Genomic DNA, 23,255 nt, shown 5'->3' with positions numbered 1-23,255 from the left:
AAATATTTAGACATGATCAAACACTAGATTTTTTTAAAATGTGAAATTTAAAAAAGTTAACCTACATTCTAATATTTTAAATGATACCCGTATAAGCACACACAAGTGAATATTAATTAATGCAAGCAAATACCGAATTGAACCCAACTGTAAAAAAACTGTAAAATAGTGCTAAAAAAGGCAAACTGCATTCAACAAAAGATTTTTAGTAGGCTATACACATATGAATTGATACTGAATCAAGATCGAAATCGAACCAAACCCCCTGGGCCCTCCTCTGTTACTAGGTAAATTCAAATCTGGATTTCTTGATTACTTCAGCTTGTTACTCAAGTCATGAGTTAGAGTTTATAAACGTTAAATTCTTGTCCTTCTGCATTCGTTATTTCAACACACATAACTTTGGTGTTAAGTGTTGGGGGCATTTAGTTTTTAAAAGCAAACAAAATGTTAATCCTGCAAGAAAAATAAATGTTATGATTAATTAAAACACTTTATTTCTTCTGTGGAACATAAAAGAAGATATTTTAAAGATTTTTTTTTTTTTGTCTTGTCTATATTGGACAATGGAAGGCAAACTGTTTGGTTTGGAACATTCTTCAAAATATCTTTTTTATTCCACAGAAGAAAGTCATACAGGCTTAAGACAACATGAGGAACAACATAAACTTCAATTTTAATTTTTGGGTAAACTAATCCTTTAAGAAGGCATAAAAACAAACTATCAACATCAGATGTAGCACTCACCTGATAATTATAAGGAATAAGCAATATTACAGCAATATTACTCATAATGATAAGAAAATAGGTGACACACCGTAGATCTTATGAGGTACATTCATCTACACTGTCCAGGTGTTGGTTTTGGTGTCTCATTTAGTGCCATTTTGATGGATGGAATGATCTTGAGTTTTGTTTTAACGGATGCTGTGAACTGATCCAGACTCTTTCTTTGAATCATTTTTAGATGTGATCAAATATAAAGGTGACAATTACACCATTACGTGTCCTGCACCTGAAACAGAAGCAATGGGTGTGTTTCTGAACAGCCGACGTTCGGTCAAACGTGAAGTCTTCTACTACTATTTCTCAACGGGAAAATTAACTCTCCATAAAGACTACGAAGAACGTCTCAAAGTCAAAAATGACTTGAAGACTCTAACTATAGACATCTTTAATCTACGACCTGAAGACACTGGGGCTTACTGGTGCACCTGCCTTGCTTTTGCTCTCTCTGGGATATGTACAATGGAAGAGTCAGGGGTTTTTCTTTTGGTTCAAGGTGAGTAAACATTTCTTTTTTTTTTTTAATTGAGATTTAATTTTCAGAGTGTAATTACAGACAATTTAGAATTCACGATACCTGTAGTGACAAGTATCATTTAAGATACACACTACCATTTAAAATTTTAAATTTAAAATTGGGGCCAGTATTATTATAATGTTTTATTCAGTAAGAATGCTTTATGTTGATCAAAAGTAACATTAATGATGTATATTTCTGAACTTTGAATTGTCGTGGAAATTTTCAATATGAATCTAACTTCACCACAGACAATTTAAACAACTCCTAGTTGTTAATGTAATACTACAGTACCTCAAGGTAATTCCCTGAATACTTACAATACAATACAATACTTCTCTGAAGTATGGTGATGGCGTCCCGTCAAGAAGCTACTATCACTACATCAATCACACTTTAGCTTTTACTTTTGTTGTCTTTTGAGCGTATAGGATCTATAGTACTTCTATTCCTTAGCTGCGCAGCATATACCTGACCCGACTTCCAAGTTGCTCTTTGCAGAAATGAAGTTTTATTTACAGCTGGGAGATCACTGGTCACAACAACTGAGTGAGTCTCTGAACAGAAAGATACATGCACATTTTAAGTTTTACAGTTGAGTAAAAATCAATGTCGTCTTCACTGTGATTTGTTCTGGTGATTGGTTTGTAATGATCTAAGCTAATCATATGACAGTTAGTTCTACTGTGTTAAGCACGTTTTGGGTAAGTCTACGTAGTCTTTGACCTGAGCATCCTTAGTCTGCATTTTCTATACATTTAATGTTGACATAAAATATTTCTATCACAGTATTCATCGAAAAATCCTGAAAACGTATTATGATTTCCACAAAAATATTAAGCAGCACAACTGTTTTTAACATTGATGACAACAGGAATGATTCTTGAACAGCAAATCAGCATAAAAATAGAAAACAGTAATTTTAAATTGTAATAATATTTCACAATATTACTGTTTATATATTTTTGATCAAATAAATTCAACCTTGGTTGAGAAAAAGAGACTTCTTTCAAAAGCATCAAAATCTTACCAAACCCAAGCATTTTAAGTATTTATTCTTTGAAGTTTTTTTTTTTTCTTTTTTGCCCGTGTCCTAAAGGCTAGTGAGAATCTAAGAAAATAAAAATAAACAAATGCATGTTTCCTGTCAAAAAGATAAAAATAAGTATGTTCTTACCTACTAAATTCAGTATACAAACTCATTTTGACTTTCATTGTACAATGGTTTGTTAAAAATGGTCTGTTATAGTTTTGAAGCAAGTGATGCATGAATTTGGCTGTACTGAAGTTATTTGTATTCTTCTTCATAGATCCGCCAGAGATCATTTCGGCCTCTTCCAAAAGCCCTTCAAAGTCCAGTGGCATGAATGATTTACTGATACCAGTGACGGCTTTGACAGCTGGCAGTGTGCTCCTACTGTTATCCTTGTGCTAGGAGTGTGGCTGGTGCCCAAGGTGAATGTCATACACCTGTTTATAAATCTGAAGATCTTTAGAAACTTTGTAAGTGCATTGCACATATCCGGAAAACAGGAAAGTGCTGATTTCAGATTTGTCTGTGGGTGTATTCTTGGTTATCTCCAGCCATATCTTTCATACTTTCTTCTTATTTTTAAGAGGCATTTTCAGCAAATGTGTCTAGGTTAATAAGCAAGTGTGATTGTTCCTTTCTTTTGTTCCAGATGAAGAAAGTGATCAGAAGTAAGAGAGAAGAAAAGAAAATGTCAGCCAATGAAATGTATGAGGTGATGACCATTCACTGAAAGACAGAGTATACATGAGAGCTGGTTTTCTGACGAATTTTTGTTGAAAGATAGTAACACATTCAAAGATTCAGAGAAATTAGTTCCTCTCTTCTAAATGTCTTTATTTTTTGGTTTTACTAAATTTTCAGTCTTCTTCTATCCTCTGTATAAGAGTTATTTTGTGTATTTTTTCAGCTTTGCATGATAGTTAAAATCCTTTAGCATTAAATGAGTGATTCAGTTTGGGCTATGCTTTGATTCTCTTTTTTTTTTTTCTTTTTTTTTTTTTACCTATTTTATCTATGCATTTATTAAATTCATTTTTTAATGAATCAATTTATATGTGTGTTCTAAATTTACCTATATTTGTGACTTGTGTTATGTCCTGTGACATATGTTTTTCTTTAATGAGTTTCTGAGTTTGGGTGTGGGTTTTCTTTGCTTCTTTTTTCTCGCTGTTGTCTGTGCAAATTGCAGACACCTGCTGCTGATTACCAGGCATCTGCTCCAAACTATCCGATTGGCTCAGAGGAGTATCGTCAGTATATAAGCAGTTCTATGGAGTCAAAAATGAAACAAAACCAAGTGGCATTGAAATCTCGTAATGGAAAAAAACCAACCTTCATTGAAATCTCATAAAAGAACAAAACATACCAAAACAAAACATATTGAGAACTTGTAACTGAACAAATGATAATTTGACTGACTGACAATGAAAACCATTTGTCATTGAAATCTTGTAAAGGAATCTTGTCAAATTGATTGTCATTTAAATCTCATAATGAAACAAAAACCGACCATCTTTGAAACCTCCTAAAGGAACAAAATTGCCCTTCACTGAAATCTCGTAATGAAATGAAACCGTCGAAATCTGGTAACTAAAACCGACCATCGTTGAAATGACAAAACATCTGAAATGCTGAAATGCATTGTATAATACCCGAGCAAGATCTTTCATTAACTGTCATTAAGTATTGTAAAAGAACAAAGCATAACGTATTGAGATCTCGTAACTGAACAAATGAAAATTTGACTGACTGACAATGAAAACCGACTGTCATTGAAATCTCATAATGAAACAAAACCTGACCAGCTTTGAAATCTTGCAAAGGAACAAAACTGACCGTCACTGAAATCTGGTAACTGAACAAAACTGACCATCATTGAAATCTCGTAATTAAACAAAACCAAACGTTTGATTTGTTTCAAATTCAACCGTCATTGAAATCTCATAACAAAACAAAATCGTCAAAATTGAGATCTCGTAAAGAACCAAAACTGACTGTCATTTAGATCTGCTGAAGCAGGGGTTCTCAACACTGCACGTTTTCCACATCTCCTTGATCAAACACTGATTCAGATCATCACCTCATTAGCCGAGACACCAAGACCTAAAATGGGTGTCAGACAAAGGAGACATGCAGTGTTGGGGGGGCTCCAGGAACGTGGTTGGGAACCACTGTACTAAAGGACCAAAATCAACCATCATTAAAATTTCATAAAGAAACAAACCCGACCGTCTTTGAAATCTTGTAAAGGAACAAAGCTGACAATCTTTGAAATCTTGTAAAGGAACCAAATTGACCATCATTGAAATCTCGTAATAGAACAAAGCTGATCGTCACTGAAATCTCATAACAGAAAAAAATAAACTGTCATTGAAATCTTGTAATCAAATTGAACTGACTGACACTGAAAACCGACCGTCACTGAAATCTCATAAAGGAACAGAACTGACAGTCAATGACATCTCGCAACCAAACAAAACTGACCAACACTGAAATTTTATAATGGAACAAAACCAATCAGAAGATTAAAAAAAAAACACACACACACACACACAAAAAAAATCTAAGCTGACGCACAGAGACATCAAGGATCAGCACATGAATCTCAACGAAGGTGTCCTATTATTTTCTTTAATTCTAACAATTTGCTTTTATTTTTTGTTGTGGTTTTTGTTCTGTCTTTTAGTATTTTTTTTTTTTTAATTTATTTATCTTCAATCTTCTAACTGATTTCTGCAATACAGTGTGATCTCATATTGCAGTAAAACAGGGATTGTAATTCAAATGTATTAATGGCAAAACACAATTATTATATTCAAATGATATCAGTGATTCAAGCTATTTCATGATGATTATAAAACCATCAATAGCTAAAAAACAAACATCTGATCTCATTTCAGCTTTCTTTGTTACCGTAAACGTGTTTAACAAACACACTATCACAGCAGCTAGAGAAGACAAGCTTATTATAAGAGTTAAGTGCCCAACTAATGGAAACACTGATCACAATTATGGTGACTTCAAATGAAACAAACATGAGCATTAAACTTCTCTTAATTCTCAATAAGAACTTCTGTAGATGAATGACAGAAATAAAGACAATCTGGTTAGTAATATGTGAAGCTGTAATGTTGTTTGTGGAGTTGTTTAATCCTCCTCTGCTTAGATCTGGAGGGATTTAATGTCTTTTTTATCTTCAGTTGATTTCATTTAAGGCTGTGGCTGAAATCAGTTGTAGTTCATGTTTCTGTTTGTCTCTTTTTTTCTGTTCTCTTCTTTCCTTCAGTGATTCTCCTTGTTAACAGGCTTGTTAATGCTAAGATGATTCTATAAATAATATAAAGATTTTGTGGCTCAGATAAGGTCCAGTTCTGGTTTATTTCTTTGCTCTTGGCTGACATATGGCATTGCTATGGCCTGCTTGTGGCTCAGATCTGGCAAACAGGAGCGGTCCGCCCAAGTGCCATCATTCCATGCCACATGTGGCCCAGATCATCATACCACGTGTGGCAGATGTGGGCCGGATCTGTCTGTTTTTCACTTTCACTTTTTCACTTTCACTTGTCATGCAAATTGGACATAATTTCCTAGTTGGTTTGAAGGCCATTAGAGAAAAGGCAAGATTTGTGCCGGGGGGCTTGAGCCCCTGCCTCTTTGATTGCGAAAGTGAAAGTGCCCTTTGCAGTCGCATCGCGGTGCCCCCACATTCCCATTTTTCACCAGTAATGATTTTTTCTAAGGCACATTTATAAAAGCTATTTAAATGCCCTAAATAATTGATCTAAAGTCTAATCCCTAAATTGATCTAAAGTCTAATAAGTCCTGTCTGGTCAGGGTATTACATGAAAGATGTGCTTCACTATCCAGCCCACTAGGGGGACTCAAGGAGTACTGTATGGATAAGTTACGCATAGAAGTGATTAAGTGTGTTCCTGATGAAAACACATGCTGTGTTCGAAATTGCCCCCTATACCCTCATTCACTATTCCCTACATTACTCCACTAATATATAATAGTCCACTTGAAGGAGTGAATGAAACAAGTGAGTGAATTCGGACACTGAGTACACCGGAAAGGGCTGCCGATTTCACATAGTTTGTGCTTGCTGTTTAATAATCATTTGAAATGTAGCAAACTGGCAGCTCCAGAATATTTATGTTAAACTCTGCCATGAAAACTAGCATGTACAAAACTTAATTAAACGATTTAATGATCAATTAAAAAGGAAATTATACCTGTATGATATTATACTGGACCAGCGCGGTTTGGAAAATGAATGGATGATTGATTCAGCTGCGGGCGCCATCTCCTGCCGAGACGCGGGAATTCATTCAGCACACGACTCTCAGTGCATTATGGGTATTCTCTAGCCGTTGAGCGTGCATCGGTTGTACACTCGTTGTTGCAGTGCATTCTGGGATTGAATGAGTACTCAACATCGTCCACTACGGTTTCGGACACCACTACAAATGGCTGTCCCCTCAAATAGTGCAATATTTAAGGGTATGGGGGCGATAGGGGGCATACTAGACATGTCTGTGAAACCAGGCCAAAATGTTCCACCTAAATGTACCGGTGCTGAATATCCTTTAAAATGCACAACCATAATTTATGTTCCTGGTTTTCAAGAGTTAATGTAAAAACCAAAAAAGACAAAAGAACAGCTGATAAAAGAAAAATCTGAAAAAATACTAATAGAAAACTTGCAGCCAAACTACTCAAAATGTCAGTTAATCTGAGCTCAAGTCTCATTTTGTCCGGAAGGTGGCGATATCTGTGTTTTCGCTTCTCGTAGCCAGACACCACAGATGTAGACGGAGCTGTAACTGATTGGCTGTTAGGTGTCTGTTTTGGTTTTTGGTGACTAGTCAGTGCACAGTCTGTTTGTTTGCTAATAAAACGTCTTTTGAAATATAATACAACACAGCATTAACGATACGATAACCATAAAATAACCTCTTTGATAAAAGCCATTAGAAAAGTATACAATCGGTAGATAACTTGAATGTTGATGCCCAAAACACGATGGTGTTCATATGTTGTGCATATAACTGTAAAAACACTGCTGCGAGGAACAAGAGCGTCTCATTCCACAAGTAAGCGCAAAGCTTTCACTTTACATTGAATTTAAAAGTTCTTGACGGTATGAAATTAAGTTCGTGTTCTCGTATTTGTTTTATTTCAGATTCCCACTGAAAGACCCCAACTTACTGAAAAAGTGGCTTAAAAATTTAAGATGGAAAGACTGGAAACCTGCTCCAAATAGTAAAATTTGCTCTATCCACTTTGAAGAGAAGTGTCTTATTGTAGAGGGGAAGAGAACAAGACTTCATTCATGGGCTGTGCCGACCATCTTTTCATTCCCAAACCGTTATCTAGAAAGAAAGGTGTGTGAAACTTTTTTAAAACATAGAGCGAACATGAACATGTTTTTAATGTTGTACAGTGTCTTGTTTCATGTCACTGGTCACTCACTTTTTGGTTTTTCACCAGTTTAAATCATAAGTATTTCATGTACTCAAGCAATTCTTAAACAATGTGTTTAGGATAATTATAAAATATTAGTATAATTTAGGTTTAAATTAAAGCAGGTTAGAATAGTTTTTGTGTAATTATAGTATGTTACACCACCACAGGACACTGGCTTGAAATTTCATGTCAGCTACCCATTAAAATGTAATGTCTTTCTATGTTACATTTTAATTTTTTTTACTTTCTGGTTTCTCCCCTACAGGTTAAAATCAACCCCAGAAGCAGAAGAGCTTTGGTGAGTTATGCAACCTTCTTTATTTGCATTTTGCATTATTAATTGTTTCTTTGAATTACATGTGAATGTATGTGGAAATTGCAATGTTTTAATGTGAAATTATACATCGAAAATATGAAACCATAAATGATAAAATATATGACAAAGTTTAAGCCTGCACTGATGCTGCATCATTTACACTAAACCGAAGCAGCTTCAATGCAGCCTCTGATACTAAAGATCAGAGCTGCATATGTTAGTATGGCTTTCATTCAGCATTGCATCTTTACACCAAATTTGGAGGTGGCTCAGAGCATTCTTAACTCACCTGCGTATAGATTAGTGATGGAAGAAACTGAGCTTTTTGCAACTGAAACAATTGTTTTGAAAAATGTTCCACTGTTTCAAACTGCACAAATTGGCGACACCTGCTGGTCAAAATGATGACAAAATTTTCCTCTTCGCTGTCATTTGCAGTTGAAGGGAAATGTTGGTGACTCAAACTCCTCTCTTCAAGCAGCACCTGACATGACAGCAGAAACCTCGCAGACGTCTGACTCAGAAAAGCCTGAGCACAGAACTACAGACATGAGTTTACACCCGAACAACTCAGAAAATAATTCCAGCCAGACGACAGCAGACCCACAGAGTGTTTACACACAGCAGCTGACTGAAACGGAAAAAACGGTCTGCAGCTGCTCATCAGATGCATGCAACCTGTGTTGATGTTATTCTGTTTTAATTGTTATTCTTTTCATTTGCTTGTTCAGCCCACCATGGAACATCATGGGTGATGAATCTCTGGACAGAAGCATGACTATACCCAGTTTCTTTCACAGTGGATACTGTTTGCCCAATGTAATGAACATTTTTACATTTTTCATATAAAAACTTAAATAAGAAATTGTAATATTATTTTTTACATTCCTATGCACAAAAATGTGGTTCATACCAGTAACATATGTCTGTTTTCTTTTCTTCAGAACATTCGCTGGACTGGAGATGATGAATTAAATATTGTAAGTAATCATGGTGTACTGCTGAATATATTTCAAGACAATCTTAATTATACATTTCCTATTATTTCTTAATCAGATGCCTCATGTGGCTTATGGCGTTCTAGGACAAACAAAACCCCACATAATCGAGGTAAGGCTGTTTACGTCAGAACTGCAGTGCAACTTTTATCATAAATGGGTATCTGCTTGTGGCTAAGATTTAATCAGAAAGATTTCATTTAGGTAAAATTCTCTGGGGAATTGCATTTTTACGAAAGATGATGACAAGAAGATAATCAGATATCGTCTTGCGTCATGCTGCGCTGTACATAGCGAGAATGACAACAACCCTTCTGGATTGAGTGCTTTTTTTTTGTGTAAAAATAGCCATTACTGGAGCTGAACTTTCTACATGATCCTATATTCATAATTTGAGAGTTTTAATCATCTTTCTAATTCTATGAGAGTAAAGTCTACACCACAACTGTAACGATAACAACATGGAGGAGTGCTATTGTTCGAAACACTTTCAAAATTATTTTTCCATGAACGGGATGAAGCTGATGAACGAAAAATCCATTTAAAGCAGCAGACGGCATAACTGCAGTATATCGCTATCGTCCCTTGATGTGGATGCCAGTATAGTAATTGTTATAGTTATATTTGTTTGTGTTTGGGCCTTTATAGATAGTATAAAACAGAAAAAGAACATTTTAAACTGTGGCTGAATAAGAAATTTGTAACCTTTCTCTCAGGTTAAAGAGAGGTGGGAATGGCTTGGGCTGGATGTTAGAGGCCCGTTCTCTCCGACAGTAGACAAGCACACGCACATCATGACCCTGACTGACTACCATTCCAAATGGGTGGAAGCTTTTCCTCTGACTCAGAAACTCAGTCAGGATGTGGCCCAGTGTCTTGCTGAAGTCATCCGTCAGCAGGGATACCCTCTCGGAATTCTCTCCCGGCTTCCCAGGCGGATCCTCCTGGAAGTAAGAGACACATAGACTTGAGCTCAGTAAGATTTAAAGAAAAAAGAGATTAATACTTTTTATTCAGCAAGGGCGCATTAAATTAATCAAAAGTGACAGTAAAGACTTTTACAATGTTACAAGAAAAATCAATTTAAATCTAATAAATGCTGTTCTTTTGATCTTTCTATTCATCAAAGAATCCTGAAAAAAAAAAAAAAAAAAAATATTAAGCAGCACAACTGCATATTTGAATGATTTCTGAAGGATCATGTGACACAGAAGACTGGTGTAATGATCACAGTAAAAAAAATTTGGAATCACTGGAACAAAATTTTAAAATCTTTTAAAAATAAAAAAAATATATTAATATTTCACAATAATACTGTTTTTACTGTATTTTAAAAAGAAATGCAGCTTTGTTGAACATAAGAAACTTCTGTCAAGTCAACCTTTATTTATATAGCGCTTTTTACAATTCAAATGGTGTCAAAGCAGCTTTACAGTAATAATTGGCAAATAATTTTGGCTGCACAGCAGCTCTAGAAGTTGATTCATTCCGTTGTAAAAATCCATAGTTATTAATTTAGTTCACATTTACATTTACATTTACTCATTTGGCAGACGCTTTTATCCAAAGCGACTTACAAGTGAGGAATACAACAAGCGAGTCGTCTTGACGAGGCAAATAGACACAAAAAGTGCTCACAATACAAGTCTTAGGTAATGCTCAGAGTATCATAAGCTACAATAGAGAGGGGTTAGAGGAAGTGAAAGGATAGGTATAATTTTTTTTTTTTTTTTTATTAAGATGAGGTTAAGTGCTCACGAAAGAGATGAGTTTTCAGCTGTCTTTTGAATATTGCCAGGGATTCTGCATTCCGGATAAAGGCAGGAAGATCATTCCACCAGCAAGGAACAGTGAACGAGAATGTCCTGGAGAGTGATTTTGTGCCTCTCTGTGATGGTACCACAAGCCTTCGCTCCTTTAATGAGCGTAGGCTTCTGGTAGGAGTGTAGACTCGTAAGAGTGAGTGGAAGTAGGAGGGTGCAGAGCCTGTGGCAGATCTGTAAGCAAGCGTCAACGCCTTGAATTTGATGCGAGCAGCAATTGGTAGCCAGTGAAGAGAGATGAAGAGAGGCGTGACATGGGCTCTTTTGGGCTCGTTGAAGACGAGACGTACTGCAGCGTTCTGAATCATTTGTAGAGGCCTGATTGTGCATGATGGCAGTCCAGCCAGAAGAGCATTGCAGTAATCAAGTCTAGAAATGACCAGGGCCTGGACCAGAAGTTGTGTTGCATGTTCTGTTAGAAAGGGCCTGATTTTCCTGATGTTGTATAGTGCAAATCTGCATGACCGAGCGGTCTTTGCAATGTGGTCTTTGAAGGTCAGTTGGTAATCAAGGATTACTCCAAGATTTCTGGCCGAATTTGATGGGGTAATAGAAGATGTGCCTAGCTGGATGCTGAAATCATGATTTAGAGTCGGATTGGCAGGGAAGACGAGAAGCTCAGTCTTTGCCAGGTTGAGCTGTAGATGATGTTCCTTCATTCATGCCGAGATGTCCGCCAGACAGCTTGAGATTCGTGCAGCTACTGTGGGATCATCTGGTTGGAATGAAAGGAAGAGTTGTGTGTCATCAGCATAGCAATGGTAGGAGAAACCGTGTGCCTGAATGATGGGACCAAGTGATGTAGTGTAAATGGAGAAGAGGAGGGGTCCAAGCACTGAACCCTGAGGAACCCCTGTGGTCAGTTGATGAGCTTTGGATACCTCCCCTCTCCAGGCAACCCTGAAAGACCTTCCTGTGAGATAGGATTCAAACCAAAGAAGTGGAGTACCTGTGATGCCAAGTGATGAGAGGGTGGACAGAAGGGTCTGATGATTCACCGTGTCAAAGGCAGCAGATAGATCGAGCAGAATGAGAACTGATGATTTGGAATTAGCCTTTGCAATTCGCAAGGATTCAGTAACCGACAGTAGTGCAGTCTCAGTCGAGTGGCCACTCTTGAAACCAGATTGATTGACATCCAATTGGTTGCTCTGTGAGAGGAAAGATGACAGCTGGTTGAAAACAACTCGTTCAATTGTTTTTGCTATGAATGGTAGGAGAGAAACAGGTCTGTAGCTGTCTATAAGAGACGTGCTTAATGTGGGTTTTTTAAGCAGTGGGGTTACCCGAGCCTGCTTGAATGTGTTAGGGAAAGTGCCGGTGTGGAGAGATGTGTTGATAATGTGTGTAAGTGCTGGTAAAAGTGTAGGAGCAATGGCTTGTAGAAGGTGTGAGGGGATGGGATCTAGAGGGCAGGTGGTGGGATGGCTGGAGAGGAGAAGTTTGGATACTTCTGTCTCAGTGAGGGGAGAGAATGACGAAAGGAGGTGTGTGGCTGTGTGTGTGATTGGTCTGAGTTCCTGTCTGTATGGAGCGGAGAACTGACTGCTGATGGTAGTTGTTTTGTCAGTGAAAAAATTAGCAAAATTATCAGCAGTTAATGATGAGGTGGGTGGTGGTGGAGGGGGACAGAGGAGAGAGTTGAATGTTTTGAAAAGTGTGCGTGTGTTTGAAGCACTGTTGATTTTGTTGTGGAAATAGGTAGATTTAGCAGCATGAATTCCAGCAGAAAAGGATGAGAGCAGAGATTGATAGCAGCCTAGGTCAGATTGGTCTTTTGATTTGTGCCATTTCCTCTCCGCAGCCCTGAGTTTGGTCCGATGTTCACGAAGAACATCGGATAACCAGGGATTAGAGGGAGTAGCACGTGCAGGCCTGGATGACAGAGGACAGATACTATCAAGAGATGAAGTTAAGGTGGAACATAAAGTGTCTGTTGCTTTATTCACATCCAAAGATGAGAACTGTGGGTGAGGGAAGGGAGGATGACACGACAGAGGAAAGATGAGAAGAAGAAGCAGGTTTCATCTGAAGGTAACTGGTAGAGGGGTTGGTGGTGAACAAATAGGGAGTTGTAGATTAAAAGTAATGAAGAAATGATCGGAAATGTGCAGAGGTTTTACCAAGATGTTGTCAGTGATGCAGTTGCGTGTGTAAATGAGGTCAAGTTGGTTGCCAGATTTGTGAGTACTTGTGGTGATGAGCCGATTAAGATCGAATGAGGCTACAAGAGAGAGGAAGTCTGAAGCATAAGGCTTCTCTAGATGAATGTTGAAATCGCCAAAAACTACAATTGGGCTACCATCCTCTGGGAACGAGGACAGCAGCATGTCCAGTTCCTCTACAAATGTACCCCGTTGGCCTGGGGGGCGATAAATTAGTACAATATGAATTTTGGCAGGATTTGAGATTGTAATAGCATGAAACTCAAATGAATTGTTGTTGCAAAGAGAGGAATGAGTTGAGTATTTCCAATTGTCATAAATGAGAAGACCTGTGCCCCCACCCCTCCCAGACTGGCGAGGGGTATGAGAGAAAGTGAAGTTGTTAGAGAGAGCAGCAGGGGTTGCTGAGTCCTCTGGACGAATCCAGGTCTCAGTCAATCCCAAGATATTAAGAGAAGAATTAGTAGCAAAGGCTGGAATGAAGTCAGCTTTGTTAACTGCTGACTGACAATTCCATAGACCCACAGAGACAGAGAGAGGAGTATTAGTGTTAGAAGAGGGGTAAATAGGGCGCAGGTAAGAAGCATTGCGCTGCCTTTTACATGGGTTAGTGGAGCGTTGCCGAGAGACAACAGGAATGTATTGAAAGCACATGCTGATGATGAAGGAAAAGTATGAAAGGAGGAAGAAAGTTAAGTGCCTACCGGTGTCGTTGCTCGGTGGAGTCGCGCAGGTAGAGTCGCAGGTCTTTACCCGAGTCGGTCTCCTGCCGTCACCACTGCCAACTCGCTACTCCTGCTCACTTCTAACTTACACGAGTTTAAATATACTTTTCCCTCGCCACGCCCGCCTTGCAAATTAGCACTGCAAAAGCCTAAAGCCCGTGAATGGCTGCGAATCGAAACGAAACTCTGCTCAATTACGAGCAAATAACTCCAATAAAGTCTGCAAACGCGCCTGTTATTCTAAACAAGTGCAATTAAAATACAATTATAGTCAAGGTACAAAATAGGACAAACACAGATACGAATTTAAATCCTTCCTAGTAGCAAATAATAAACGAAGCAAATGACCCACAACAGATATTAAGCAAAACACTTACGTGCTCCAGCCGTCACCACTGCCAACTCGCTACTCCTGTGTTCATTCATCTATATATCAGCACTAGAGAAAACACTGGTGTCATCGTCCAGCTCAGATCAGTTTGCATACACTGTTGTCAATGCAGGCAGATCAAAAACATTGTTGAATATCAAGTGTCCCCAACTAAGCAAGCCAAAGGCGACAGCGGCAAGGAACCCAAACTCCAACAGGTGACAAAAATGGAGAAAAAAAAAACCTTGGGAGAAACCAGGCTCAGTTGGGGGGCCAGTTCTCCTCTGGCCAACAGCAAACAGTGCTTGATTATGATTCAGGCAGCATTACAGGTCAGAAGTCTGATTGGGATTGCAATTTTCTGTCAGAAAATGTAAAAAATCTAAACCCCCAACTTTTAGATGGTAGTGTGTAACTAGGAATTCCTTTATCAGTCATTTGTTTTGGGAAAACAGTTTTATATCATTGATTGATGGTTCTCATTTTCCCTCTTTCTCTCTGATAGATTAACCGTGAGTTAAAGAAACGGCTGAGATTGAATGCAAACGCCTTGGTGATCCACCACCGTCAAACTGGTTACATGGACTTGGTCACTGAATCACTTCTTAATGAGTACAGCATCACTATTGAATTATTTTGAACTTGAGAAATGTATCCAATATGAGATGTGACTTGATTTAACACTAATATTTGCTTCTTAAAGGGTTAGTTCACCCAAAAATTGTTCATCGTTTGTTCTTCAAAACACAAATTAAGATGTTTTTGGTGAAATCAGAGAGGTTTTTTTATCCAAAGAAAGCAACGTAATTACCACATTCAAGGTCCAGAAAAGTATTCTCGTCGCTTCATAACATTAAGGTTGAACCACTGTACTCACGTTGACTATTTTAACGACGTCTTTACTATTCTGGACCTTGAATGTGGTAATTACGTTTCTTTCTATGGGGGATAAAAAACATCTCATCTCAACATTTCATCAAAAATATATTAATTTGTGAAGAAACAGAACAGAAATGTCATTTTTGGGTGAACTAACCCTTTAACAGAAATGGTATTTACCTATTTCATGATCAATGATGGAAAAAGCTATACTGTAAAAATATATTGTTTCTACATGTCCAGCATTACTTAATGCATATTTCAGGATGCTGGATGAGCTAGTGAAGAAACACAGCAGCATCTGGCACATCCACCTCCCTGCTGCCACTCTGCGCCTCTGCTGCACGAATCACCCCACTACCAAAGAGAAACCCTTCACCCGCATGTATGCCAGTGACCCGCCATTCTCGTCATCACCCAGAGAACTGCCTGTAAGCCGCCATGTCTCTCATAGTTTACAAGCTCATTTTCTCTTGGCAGTTTGGTTTACTTATTCTTGCGTGTATTTTGTTTGGTTGCTCTCTATAGTACAGTGCTACTGATATTCGCTTGAGTTCTTTTGTTATCCCAACCACTGAAGCCAATAATCTAGGAGCTGTGTCAGAAACTTCGGTAAGAGTCATGATTAAAAATAAAATGGGATTCTGTTGTTTGATTGGGTATCACGTGTGACCATAAATTTGTTATTGTTGTTTTTTTTTACCCTGTTTTTCAGGTGCACGACTTGAGGGATCAGATTTTTTCCAAGTAAAGGAAGTAAAAGTTTTGTCATGTTTAAATGACCTCATGTTTTTTCATGTACATAGACTGTAAGTGGAGAAGCAAGTTTGCACTGTTGCCTTGTATAAATATTATAAAGAAATAAAACTATTTTTTTAAAAAATAAATAAATAAAAAAAAAACAGAAAAAGGAGCAATATATTGTCTTTCCTGTCTTTTGTTTGTCCCTTTTATATTATACTATTAGGTACAGATCTCAAATTTGATTGGCTTTTCAAGTTTTACTGTTCGCATCACTTTGCTTGTCTGTTTTTGAGCATTAACGACAGACTGAATTTTAGTCGTGGGACTTTTACAGAACAACAGATGAGTTATACAATAACCACTTTATATGGTTTATTTACTCTATGCTAATTAGATAGATCAAAGCCTTAAAAGAATAGTTCACCTAAATAAATTTGTTGTCATGCATTTATTCTCTAGAACACAAAAGAAGATATTTTGAAGAATGCTGGAAACCAAACAGTTTTGACTTCCACTGTATGAAAAAAAACAAAAAAAAACAAGAAAAAACATTTTATCAAAATATCTTCTTTTATGTTCCACAAAAGAAAAAGTTGTACAGACTTGAAACGACATGAGGGTGAGTAAATAATGACAGAGTTTTCATTTTCAGATTAACTATCCCTTAGAATAGCGCTTAAACTTGTTGTGAATAAATCATTTTGTGCGCCAGTGACAATCCAGCACTTCAGGTGGCGCTATAGAGCAGTTTCGACCCTATAAGTGAACAAAGAAGAAGAGCTGCAAGCCACATACACGAGTTTCTTATCAGTTAGTGGAGATGGACTGTGCTTAGTATCTCGACCAGCTAACTGCTTGCAAAAAAGCACCCATTTTTCTTAAATGCGTGCAGCTGACTTCTTAACAAAAGTAACGTATGAAAAATCGGTAAAATGAGAAAAGTAATAATAGGAATTGGTGGGTGAGTAAACTAAACGCTATAAGGTTGTGTTTTCACATGTGCAGTCCTATCATATATGAATTATGAACTGATGTGACAGGACGACAAATGGAGGAAAAACCACTCTGAGTAAAAGCCTTCAGGAGCTTCTGTGTAATAGCTGTGTTATTTCTCAAGACAGCTTTTTCAAGGTACCACACCCACTTTATATCTTAATTAATTTGTCATTCTTTATCTAAATAGGTCACTTAGACCCAACCATGTAGCTGACGAATACTAATTAATTTGTCTTTTTCTCAGGATGATTCAGTGGTCCCTACTGATATCAATGGCTTTAAGCAATATGACAGTAAGAACAGTTCTCTTATTTACTTCTCAGCTTTGCTTTTGTACATGCCAATCGTCCTATTTTGCAATACAGTGTATGATTATATAGTATATACACACAGTGGTTGGACAATGAAATGTAAACACCCGGTTTTAGACCACAATAATTTATTAGTATAGTGGCTCTTTTTGTGTGGTACTGGTGGAGCAAAACTTTTTCTGATTAACCTCTCCAGAATACCCAAAAATATTTAGATCTGGTGACTGTGCAGGCCATGGGAGATGTGCAACTTCACTTTCATGTTCATCAAAGAACATTCTGTCACAAGTTTTGCTGTGTGTATTGGTGCATTATCATGCTGATACACGGCACCCCCTTCAGGGTACAATATTTGAACCATTAGGTGCATATGGTCCTCCAGAATGGTTCAGTAGTCTTTGGCGGTGACATACCCATCAAGCACATTAAGGAATGCCATGATATTGCAGCCCAAACCATCACCGTTTCACCCCGTTGCTTCACTCTGGGAACGCAACAACCTCTTTGGGGCTTCTCCACATCATAACTCCCACAGATGTGGGAAAGACAGTGAAGGTGGACTCATTAGAGAACAATACATGTTTCATATTCTCCACAGCCCAAAGATTTGCACTGTTGGCACCAATGAAACCAACATTTGGGATTGGCACAAGTGACCAAAGGTTTGGCTATAGCAGGCCGACCATAAATATTGACTCCCGATGAACAATTTTGGTGGAAACAGGAGAGTCGAGGTGCACATTTAATTCTGCAGTGAGTTGGGCTGCTGTGGTTATCTTTTTTTGGAGATAATCCGGGTAAGTACCTGGACATCCCTTTCAGACAGCTTCTTCATGCGTCAGCAGTTACTGCTGTTGGATGTGGTTCGTCCTATGTGGTGTTATGCCGACATTACCCTGGATACCATAGCTCTCGATACACCACAAAGACTTGTTGTTTTGGTCACAGATGAGCCAGCGAGATGTGCACCAACAATTTGTTGTCTTTTGAACTCTGATATGTCTCCCATTATGTTGTATGATTTGTAATAATTGGTGTTGCTCTGCTAATTCAACCTTTACACTCTGCTCTTACTGATGGAATGTAAAATCAATGACGATTGGCCACCAGGCCGCGCATATTCACTGCGTTCCAAATTATTATGCAAGTGACATATCAGTAGGATTTCAGTACAATAAACATTCAAATAAAACCATTTAAAAATGAGTTTGCATGTATTTCTACACCCACTGTAATTGTTTCTCTTTGTGAGCTAGGGGTGGCTGAAATGCAGCTTTATGCACAAATGCCAGCCTGCATGGAACGGTTCCAGAGACACCAGCAGATTCAAATACCTGTTTGTTGCTCAACAGTGGCTTTTTATGGCTGCCCTTTTAATACAATTTTGTTTGACAGAAACTTTCCTTAACAAGCCTTTGTCTGAGTTCTTCTGTGCTCTAAATCACAAAAATCTCCATTCATTTTTTTTTTTTTTTTTTTTGCAAAATATTAATTTCATGCCTTTTGCAAAACATTGCTCCATTTCTTGCTTCAGAAAGATCTTTCTTCCTCCCCATATTGCTTGAGAACTATGACTTGCTTAATAATGTGGAACAACCTCTTTAAGTAGGTTTTTCTGTTAACCTAAGAAGACCTGGAAGACTATTTAACAAACCTGTCTGAGATTGACAGTTATCTAAAAAGACATGAGAAATCAAACAAACAAACACTTTGAATAACTAAAATCCTACTAATATGTATAATAATTTGGAACACAGTGTGCAGGCGTGAAACCTCCAACACCATATTGGCCAGCGTTTCAGTTTCATTGTCCAACCCATATGTGTGTGTGTGTGTGTGTGTGTGTGTGTACACATCATATGTCATATATACTTATTAAATAAAAGTCCTCTGCAGGTTTGGACGCCCTTCATATGGACAGGATGATGGGAGACATTGGCTCTTGGCAGGAGGATCCTGAGCGCTTCATGACATCTCGTGGTTGTGCAGTGAAATCCACAGTACCAGAGCTACCTAATGTGTTTGTTCTTATAGTGGAGGGATTCCTCATTTTTAATCATAGGTAATGTTTTTTTTTTGTTTGTTTTTTTATATAGTTTTATTTAGATTTTAGTTCAACAGACTACCTTTTATGTAAAGGCAAAGTCATAATGGATGAAGTTTTTTTTACAGTCTGGAAAGCAAGATCAGACACAACTCTATCGATCTCAGAGGAAGAAATTCACTCAAGAGATTTGAAGAGATCAAGAGATTTTTTATTACTAGAGTTTAAGTATCCATGACAAACTAGTGACATGATACTTCACCCAAAAATTACAAATCTGTCATCAATTACTTACCCATGTTGTTCCACTTCAAAAAGTTCAATACCATATGAATTGAGGAGTCAGTCTTCTATGAAGAGAAACAATCACTTTATATGATGAAGAGATTTATTTTAGGCTTGTATTCACACATAAACCCTGATCAACCACAGGAATAAAGCGCATCAAATATGACAAATGGAAGCTGAACCATAATTGCTTGGCACGCATTTTAAATTACATTTATTTATAATAAATATGTACATTTAATTATACTTTATACTGTACTTTACACGGTCATTTGATATAATTACATACAATTACACTGATCATCCACAACATTAAAACCACCTGCCGAATATCAAACTCGAACTGATGTGTCGAGGCATAGGCTCCACAAGACCTCTGAAGGTGTGCTGTGCTATCTGCCACCAAGACATCAGCAGCAGATCCTTTAAGTCCTGCAAGTTGTGAAGTGGGACCTCCATGGATCAGATCTGTTGGTCCAACACATCCCATAGATGCTTAGTCAGACTGAGATTTGGAGAATTTGGAGGCGACTGACCTGTAAATGTTTATCTTTGGGAGCTTTATTTAGGAGTGGCTAAAATGCAGCTTTATGCACAAATGCCAGTCTGCATGTAGAGGCTCTTGAGACTCCAGCAGCTTCAAACACCTGTTTGTTGCTCAACAGTGACTTTTTTTTATAGTTGCCCTTTTAACACAATTAATGAAACTTAACCTTAATGAGCCTTTATCTGACCATTATCTTTTCTTCTGTGCTCTAAATCACTCACAAATCTTTTGACAGTTTGTATTTTATTTGGTTTAACATTACTTTTGCGAGTATGACTGTTGCGATTTGTCAGCTTGTGAATTAGCAGAACTTGCACGCAGCCACTGCAAACTCTTTCTAGGGATTTGATTTTGGTTGTCGTGTGTTAAAATAAATATTTAAAAAAAACAGCCTGTCGCTGTCTGTCTGCTGAATGTGACCCACAAACTCTGATTCCCCTCCGTGACCATGGGAATGTGAATATTTACAATGACAACAATAAAATTTCAGTTACATTTAAACGTTTCCAACAAAGAAATGGATCGACATTTACCATGTGACGGCAGCGAGTGCCCAGCTAGTGACATTGTTTTCATGGTAACAAGATACTTTGTGAACATAATTCTGCAAAACTACAGCGAAAACATCAAATTATCATGCAATGCAATAAAATAGCTTCTCTTCCCTGCAAACGATACCATGAAGAATGTGAATATTTAATTTTAAAGGCAAAAACAAGACAAAAGGTGCAGGTATCTGTATTAATTTCGGTATGAGTAGTGTAGGGTGATCCTCTTAAGGTGGAGGTGCTGTCCCAGCATGCACTCGGTGTGACGTAGCTTCACATTCTCTATAGTGTAAGCAGTCAACCTGCAGCTTGACGATCGGATATATCCCACCTCTTGCCAGGTGCCATTGTAACAATATAATCAATGTTATTCACATCACCTGTCAGTGGGCCAATTCAGTTCAGTTTGGGTATGGATTGTGCCATCATGAACAGTTTAATGTGTTTTCATGGATCTGTGTTGTACTTCCAGGCATCTTAATAGCTTGTTAAACAAGAAGTTCTTCTTGCAGATCCCTTATGAGACATGCAAAGAGAGAAGAAGGTAGGAATGAGACTCCTGTTAGAAGAGTGGTTTGATGAACATCAGTGTTTTGACTGAGACTGTCACCTTCATCTCTAATTTACAGCTCAAGAGTCTATGTGCCTCCAGATCCACATGGCTACTTTGATGGGTACGTTTGGCCCATGTACCTGAAAAACAGAAAAGCGATGGAAGAAACTGTAAATGACATAGGTACTGTGTTAATTTGCTGTTATTGTGGTGAATTGTGTAAGTGTGGCTGAAAGTCTTTGCACTTTATACAGTGTTTCTGGATGGCACACAGAAGAGAGAGACGTTGCTCTCAGCAGTTCTTGCAGACATTCAGGAAATGCTTATGGTTAAACAGCAATTAGTTATCATGTGAGTAATTCAGCACTAATAGTGCAGCATACTTAAATGATTTTGCAATTAATATCATTTCTTTCTCTCTTTTGAATTTAATTCCTAGATCGTGAGAACCAACATTTCAAGCTGACTGTTTCAGGAAGTGTACTATGAATACATTGTGTTTATCAGAGCATTCATTAATGTCTTATTTCACTTCCTCATTAAAGTGCATTTTAAAAAGCACATGCATCTAAAGCACATGCATTAATAATCCTCGAAATAAGTGAAAGAACAGATTTCACTCAACATTTGCCACAGTTAATCTTAACAGTGACAGACAAATATATATAGAGAGAAAAAATGTGCAAAACAAATGTATTAATCTCTTTTAGAGTGGAAAAAAGTCATGTGACTGAAACAATCTGTTTCGTAAAATATTCAAACTGTATAGATATATTTGTAGTGGTGTGTTTAATAATTTAAATACTTTCATTTATCCCTTTAATGTTTGCTGTGTTCTGTATGTTAAAGACATAATGGGAATGTTTTGAATAAGCAAAATATGCATTTATATTCCATTATTTATTAATTTTATTTTACACTCAAGAAACAAGAATTAAAGGGATAGTTCACCCAAAATTAAAATTGACATTACTCACCCTCATGTCGTTCCAAACCCAAATAACCCACGTTCATCTTTGAAACACAATTTTTAAAAATTTTTATTTAACCAGGAAAAAACTCACTGAGATTAAAAATCTCTTTCACAGGAGTGACCTGAAGTCACTTGTGTGAAATGAAGATACTTGTAATGAAACCTGAGATTTCTGTATCTCCAAGTCCATGGAACCAAAATTTTGACGGTTCAAAAAGTTTAAGTCCTCCTGTAGTCAATAATTTTATCCCTTAAAACTCATGTTTGATCACTAAAATGGCACATTTAAAGTTTTTTCCTTTGAAAACAAAAAACTTCATGCCTTAAAATAGCTTGAATGTAACTCTACACCCTTGCCTCATTTATTATACGCGGATTTATGAATATGCTAATTAGCCCCGCCTCCACTCATTCGCACAGGCTCAAGAGATCCACTCGGTGAACTTACTGAGGTAAACGCTGCACAATGGTATAGCTTTTTGCAACGCCAGACACATAATGGTACTTAATATGATTAGCCTTTTGTTTGACTACATTATCAAACAGCTAATAATGTGTTGCTAATGTTTCACATTCACGAGTCAGACAGCTGCCTTCTAACAATCAGTATCCTTAGAAATGCTTTGAACACCTTAACGTCAGTGGAGAAAGGCATACAGTTCATCATAACATCGTTATATATACAGTCAAACCAAAATTTATTCAGACACCTTGAACATTTCATTCATTAATACAGTTTATTCACTATAGTTTAAAAAAATGGTAATAAAATATGACAAGATCTCAGAGTTAAACTGTGTCAGAAAACACTTAAGCAAAACATGGTCAGGTCAAAGTGTCTGAATAATTTTTGGTTCCAAATTTTTACATTAGTAAAAATATATCAAAAATGTCTGAATAATTTTTGGTTTGACTGTACATCATACACCCGCTATATTGCCAAATCTACCCTATTTTTTATATCAACAGAAAAATATAGCGGGGTATATTCTCTAGACCTTCTTGCTTCAGATTGGTCATAGTTAATGATATGCTAAAGCCCGCCGGCACCATGATTGGTTACAAGGTAGTTTGTGACGTCAAAACCACCAGCGATTTCAAACCGCGGGTTTGAGACTGTCTTTTTTTTTCCACTGCAGTTTTAAATAGAAAATACTCAGCAATAGTGTT

The 23,255-nt window shown here is 37.4% G+C and overlaps 2 protein-coding genes across 6 annotated transcripts in view; both read left to right on the top strand.

The window, feature by feature from the left end:
* Positions 1–23,255, top strand: part of LOC127510192 (uncharacterized) — a 32,422-nt gene that overhangs the window by 3,725 nt on the left and 5,442 nt on the right. The window contains exon 2 of the mRNA XM_051889768.1: positions 968–1,282. Within this exon, the coding sequence (XP_051745728.1) occupies positions 968–1,282 (315 nt within the window). The remainder of the gene's footprint in view (positions 1–967; positions 1,283–23,255) is intronic.
* zgc:163143 (uncharacterized protein LOC795946 homolog) lies at positions 7,099–20,401 on the top strand. Of its 5 annotated transcripts, XM_051889767.1 has the most exons (16): positions 7,099–7,432; positions 7,522–7,723; positions 8,071–8,103; positions 8,560–8,767; positions 8,852–8,940; positions 9,066–9,101; positions 9,178–9,231; positions 9,836–10,069; positions 14,708–14,814; positions 15,347–15,512; positions 15,610–15,693; positions 15,797–16,782; positions 16,866–16,956; positions 17,066–17,114; positions 19,019–19,194; positions 19,305–20,401. In XM_051889767.1, exons 1-12 carry the CDS (start codon positions 7,362–7,364, stop codon positions 15,830–15,832), a joined length of 1,320 nt encoding a protein of 439 aa, XP_051745727.1. In that variant the 5' UTR covers positions 7,099–7,361; the 3' UTR covers positions 15,833–16,782; positions 16,866–16,956; positions 17,066–17,114; positions 19,019–19,194; positions 19,305–20,401. The 5 variants fall into 5 exon arrangements, with proteins under 5 accessions (XP_051745727.1, XP_051745726.1, XP_051745725.1 ...); XM_051889766.1 differs by having other exon boundaries at positions 15,797–16,734; positions 16,831–16,956; positions 19,029–20,401; XM_051889765.1 differs by having other exon boundaries at positions 15,797–16,734; positions 16,831–16,956; positions 19,019–20,401.

The sequence above is a fragment of the Ctenopharyngodon idella genome, chromosome 3, assembly GCF_019924925.1.
Source record: "Ctenopharyngodon idella isolate HZGC_01 chromosome 3, HZGC01, whole genome shotgun sequence".
Classification (NCBI taxonomy): Eukaryota; Metazoa; Chordata; class Actinopteri; order Cypriniformes; family Xenocyprididae; genus Ctenopharyngodon; species Ctenopharyngodon idella.
Note: the sequence above shows the minus strand (reverse complement) of the source record. Positions and strands in the feature narration are given on the sequence as shown.